At 42.0% G+C, this 5,554-nt stretch overlaps 1 protein-coding gene across 1 annotated transcript in view; it reads right to left on the bottom strand.

Moving 5' to 3' along the window:
• Positions 1-1,111: 1,111 nt before the first annotated feature.
• The window catches only part of LOC149116372 (uncharacterized), a 7,769-nt gene continuing 3,326 nt past the window's right edge, over positions 1,112-5,554 (bottom strand). Inside the window, exons 3-4 of the mRNA XM_089282289.1 lie at positions 5,143-5,232; positions 1,112-4,627 (exon numbers count right to left, since the gene is read on the bottom strand). Of these exons, the coding sequence (XP_089138415.1) occupies positions 1,691-4,627; positions 5,143-5,232 (3,027 nt within the window). The 3' untranslated portion in view covers positions 1,112-1,690. The remainder of the gene's footprint in view (positions 4,628-5,142; positions 5,233-5,554) is intronic.

Raw genomic sequence — 5,554 nt, 5'->3', positions numbered from 1 at the left:
TTTCATGAAGTCTTCATGTGTTGTCTGCGTATGAGTTCCAAAACAATGAAACGGCGGCCATGTTGGTGTACCTAGCCAGTCCTGTGGGAGTTCAAGTCTTTTCTTATGTAAACATTTTCTTTGGCTTCAATAAATTTGCATGGCTGCTGGTCACGTGAGTGAAAACGCGCTGTAGCCTTTTCGCGGTTATTTGCATCACAATATAATCCAACATGTATGTGAGGCAATTTCGGGCGATTTTGTAGATTCTTCCCGATTTCGCCTCGCATCCCGTTATTATGCAAATGAGAAACGCAGTGGCAGTAACCACTCAACCGCGTTTCCCATTACGAGCGATAGCCACGAGAAGGAACTACAACGCAAAACTCTTCAAATAACTTAATTAAATTCACCTGGCATTTCGAGCCGTAAAGACAGGACGAACGACTACCAAGGTAAGGTTACCCTTACTTAGAACTAAAATGTATAACTCACCGGCAATGTTCTGGAGACGTTCGGAGCGTTACGGCAATGCCATACATTTCCTCATATTTCGAAAGTGTAGAAGTAATGACAACGCATATATCGAAGCTCTGTGGTTTGATAGAGTTTAGAGAAAAAATCTCTTTCGGTTGTACCAGCGTAGCCAAGGAATGGTTAAACTAACTTATCGAGCAATAGTTGAAAATAGCTTGCGTTAGATACGAGGGGATGTGGACATAACCTAAACGAAAGTTAAATCTTTCGTATCGACAGGTCGAATAGCAAGTTCTACTTAGTTAATTGTGACATTCTGTGATTGTTGGATTTGCAGTTTCTGGAATGGCATTACCCAGCATTTCTTGTATTTCTGTGGTAGTAATCTGACCAAATCTGCTAGCTTTTTACAGCCATTTTTCCGACGGGATATTTCGCCTGCTTTTGAAAAATGCAAAAATGTGAAGCTATGCGAAACTTGTTACACTCGATCTCTTTAATGCGTTGTCCCTGTTAAAGAATCGATTTAGTCCCCACCCCTCCAGTCAGCACCCCCTTTTCTAATAAGCGCTTCCAGTAGGCACCTCCATTGCGAAAGTGGTATTTAAGGCGCGGACATAGAATAGCTAGACAGGTCACTGAATGGACGAGTAAATTCTGTAGTGAGATATTTAATCTATTTTTGAACAAATTGAGCAATGGTGCTTAGATTATCCTAGTTCAGGTGTTCGACAGTTCTCTAGTTAATGTTTTGTTGTTGTTCGTTAAAGTGCTGCATCACGCTCTGATGTTTGTATATAAAAAAAAAAGGCAAATAAGCACTTCCTCAGTTATAAGCTCTCCAATAAACTAATGCTCCGGCCGCAACAATGAATCACTACAGTACTTCAAAGCTGAACTAATTCCATCTTTTTTGTGAAACACACAGAGTTCTAACCGAAAATACTATGTACAGGTTAATACCATGGATACACTCCTATATATAACAGTTTTCGCGTTTCTTTCATGACGAGTGATGGTTCATTTCCTTAATTTGGTCTTTGGTTTCCAAACTTCTACTCGACAATTAAAATTAGACTAAGAAGATCAGATAAAGATATTGCTTGAAGTCCATCGGAACCAATTTTGGTTTTGACATATGAGTTTCCAACGGGACATGTTTTGCTGAGTTCTGATTGGCCTAATTAGTTCTTTAACACCTATTGATCTTGCGAAAGTCATAACAAAACTGCTATTACAGGTCGAGCGTTACATCATCTCCAATTAGGACAAATGGCGCCCAGTAGACAACGTCACCATACGGTGGTGATTCTCTCATCTTCTTCATAGACAAGTGGAGAGCTTCACTTGCAAGCAGCTTGTCACGCAATAAATACTCATAAAACGTGATCATGAAGGCTTTAGTCGCTTCATCATCAACAGCCCACAAGGAGACGAGAACTGAACGAGCACCAGACCCGAGGAAGGCCCGAGCAATGCCAACAACACCCTCTGCTTTCAGGATCTTTCCACAACCACTATGACAACAACTAAGGACCACCAGCTTGGCTCTTATACCGACTCTTGCTATGTCTGCCATAGTTAGCACAAAATCGTTCTCCTTCGGAATACCGTGACAAGACTTATTAGGTGCAAAACCGATCTCTCCTCTTTCTGAATCACCATGGGCAGCAATGTGCACCAGGCTCACTTCTTGAATCCTCAGCAGGACTTCTTGCTTTGTAGCTTGCTCTCCTACCAGAGGAGGTACCCCTAACAACCTTGCAATCGTCTTCACCTCTCTTCTGGCATTTGGTAAAGGAGGAAAATGTGTCACTTTCCCGTCGAGCTTTACACGGCCTACTTTTGGATCTCCAACAACCAGCGCTTCTGTCTGACTGTGATAATCCGCTGGACAGTCGTGGATGAGTTTGAGTGTTGTCATGGAGGGAATCAAGCGTATTCTGAAGTTTTCTGCTAGGTACGTCCCATTAACATCCTTTAGTGCTGCAAAGGGTATCCTAAACATGTGACCCTCAGGGCAAATGGCGATCTCTGTGCCATCAAGGAGATCAGCAACAGGAGAAATGATCATCTTGTACAGCGAGGAAAGATTTGCCTCCAGATCGCTTTCTTCCTCGCGGCATTCATCTTTACTTCGCAGATGCCTCATTGCTTCTACATTTCGCTCTTTCAAGGTTAACGACTCAGCAGCGTAGAGGCTTGATAACGACCGATCTTCACACTCGCCATGTCGACGAAAATGTGATGATTTGCAGATTGCCATCACCAAGTCTTGCAGCAGGTCATCGCTGTGATTTGTAGAACACTCCCTCGTTAGAACATCTGGCTTTCCAATCATTGTGCCCGGTTTGGTCACAAATGAGAATAATTTCACCAATAGAATAGCTAGGAAAAGGAAATTGCTTCCTTGCTTAGTCCAAACACAGCTCAACTCATCCAATGTTAACGCATGGACATCGTTATGTTTCTGAATGGTGTATTTCGTGGACATCAAATCCTCAAGGGCGCGAGCTCTTCCCCGTTCTGCAATGGTTAACGCGCCATCGACTTCTTGCAGGCGTGCTAAGATCAGGGCAAGTGCTTCGTATTGTGCAATATTCTGATCATCTACCATAATCTTGTATTCGTCCTTAAGATCTTCGCGTATATTTTCACGACTTGCAATGGATTCAAGGAAGTAATGGCGTGCTTTTTCAAAATGAGTACCAGGCGTGTCGGCGGCAGCCAAAGCATAACTTACGCCTAACTGAGACAACACGGTGACGCGTTTTTCGTCTTCAAGTGCGCAGGCTTTCATCATCTCGAGAACTCGCTCTTGGTACCTGATCGCTTCATCATATTTCAATTGAGAACTGGCTACTTCTCCAATGTTTGCGTAAATAGCCGCTCGTTGTTTGGTGTCGTTTGTAGAATCAATTGCTTTCTTTAGCAACTCCATCGATTTCTCATATTGACCAAGAGCAATATAAACACTTGATAGGTTGATATAAGACGTCGCCTCTACTTCTTTGTCGCCAGTTGTTCTACTTAGTTCAAGACCCTTCTCTAGACACTCGAAAGATTCTTCATATTGGCCAAGGCCTTTCAACTTAGCCCCGAGGTTAACGAGACAGATCATTTCCCCTTTCGTATCTTCTGCTGCCTTGTAAACCTGTAAAGCGCGATTGTCATATTCCGTTGATTTCTCATATAGCCCGAGAGCACTGTAGCCTGAACCAAGATTATTGTAACATTTTGCAATGTCGTTTTTGTATCCTTTTTCTTCAGCAATTAAAAGTGCTTTTTCGTGATACTCAATTGCCTTCTCATACTGTCCCATATCTTGATTGACAACACCGAGATCGCTGTAGCAACACGCCTCATTTTTACTTTGTTTGTTTTCTTTACTGGCACTGACGGCTTTCTCATAATACTCCGCCGACTTTTTGCAGCTTCCTAAAGCGCTATACGCCCTGCCAAGGTTGTAAAAGGAATTGAATTTTTCTCTTCCGTCTCCAGCCGTACCATTTGCTTCAAGAGCTTTCTCTGAAATCTTGATTGATTTGTCGTGTAAGCCGAGTGCATTATATGCTTGACCAAGATGGTTGTATAATTTTACTTCACCCTGTTTATCTCCGCTTTCTTTCATTATATCTAGAGATTTCTTGCAATAGTCGATCCTTCTTTCATATTGGCCGCATTCAATGAAAATTGTACCCAGATTGCTGAACGAGTCTTTCTGCCCTTTCACATATCCAGTTTCTTCAGCAATCTCAAGCCCTTTTTCAACATGACTGATCGCGTTTTCATATTGGCCATTGTAATTGTAGATTCCGCCCAGGTTGTTGTAACACGTAACTGCTCCTTCGCTGTTTCCAGTCTCTTTACATATTGCCAGTTCATTTTCAAAACACTCTACTGCTTTCTCACGTTGGCCGATGTTAGCATAGACAGCGCCAAGGCAATTGTAGATTCCACCTTCTTCTTTGCGGTCTCCAATTCCATGGTATATCTGAAGACTCTTCTCGAAGTACTCGATAGATCTGAAGTTTTGGCCTTGCCTTTTGTACATGCTAGCAAGGTCTCTATAACGAGCCGCCTCGCTGTGCCGCCACGCCCTGTCTTGTGCGTCTCCAGCTAAGTTACCCATCTCTGACGTCTTGTGTGAACTTTCTACAGCACGGCATCCCTGTCTGAGAAAAACGTAATATGTAGTAATAGATGTGGGAACTACACGTCGAAAATTTGTTGAGAAAATATTGTAGTTGCAGCAATTTATTCACCTTGAAACGATAAACTACACCATTGCGCACGAGGCAATAGGTTATAGTTGGGTCACAACAAATTGACTGAGGGTATAAAGAGAACACACTAAGATGGTGGACTTTTTTTGCACGCAGTGAAATCATTGAAAAAGAACGATTTGAGGATGTCGCATTTATAGCAGTTGAAATGGTAATAAAAAAAAGGCGAGATTTTGGTTTGTCTGCTAACGTCTCCATTAACATCTAGTGGGGCTTTTTGGATTGGATCCCTAGTTGGTTTTGGTTCAGACTGTCTGTTTATCCCTTTTCCTATATCATTCCCCTTCAGGTTTTAAACAAAGTCAGAAGGGTTGGCCTTTGTAAAATGAGTCTGAGGATGCTAAGAGCATGATGTAACTTATCAGACCAAAGATTTTCAGAGAGGATTAATTGCATTTACCTTTCCTTCTACTTGAGTTCCTCCACCATTGTACATTACCACTTCAAGTCTGTTCTTCATTCCCAACAATGTTTTGTTGTTTTGATCAAGCTAATCCAGTCAAGGTTTGCCACCATGCAAAGACTATATGTACATTGCCTGTATTTCCAACTTCTTTTCACTCTTTTTTATGTTTTCCTCCCTTCCTTCCTTCCTTTCATTCATCCTTTCCCATCTTCTTTTTTCATTCTCTTTAATTTTCTCTTCTCTCTCTCTCTCTCTCTCTCTCTCTCTCTCTCTCTCTCTCTCTCTCTCCCTCCCTCTCTCTCTCTTTCTGTTCTTTTTTCTCCCTCTTTCGTTCGTTGTCTTTCTTTCGTTGATTAAAGAAAGTTTGTCTTTGTTAGATCCGATGCTTTAGCATTGCTACCTTCTT

Source organism: Orbicella faveolata, unplaced genomic scaffold (genome assembly GCF_042242905.1).
Source record: "Orbicella faveolata isolate gen_17 unplaced genomic scaffold, um_ofav_v1 contig_12, whole genome shotgun sequence".
Taxonomy (NCBI): Eukaryota; Metazoa; Cnidaria; class Anthozoa; order Scleractinia; family Merulinidae; genus Orbicella; species Orbicella faveolata.
This window is presented reverse-complemented; position numbering and strand designations above follow the sequence as displayed.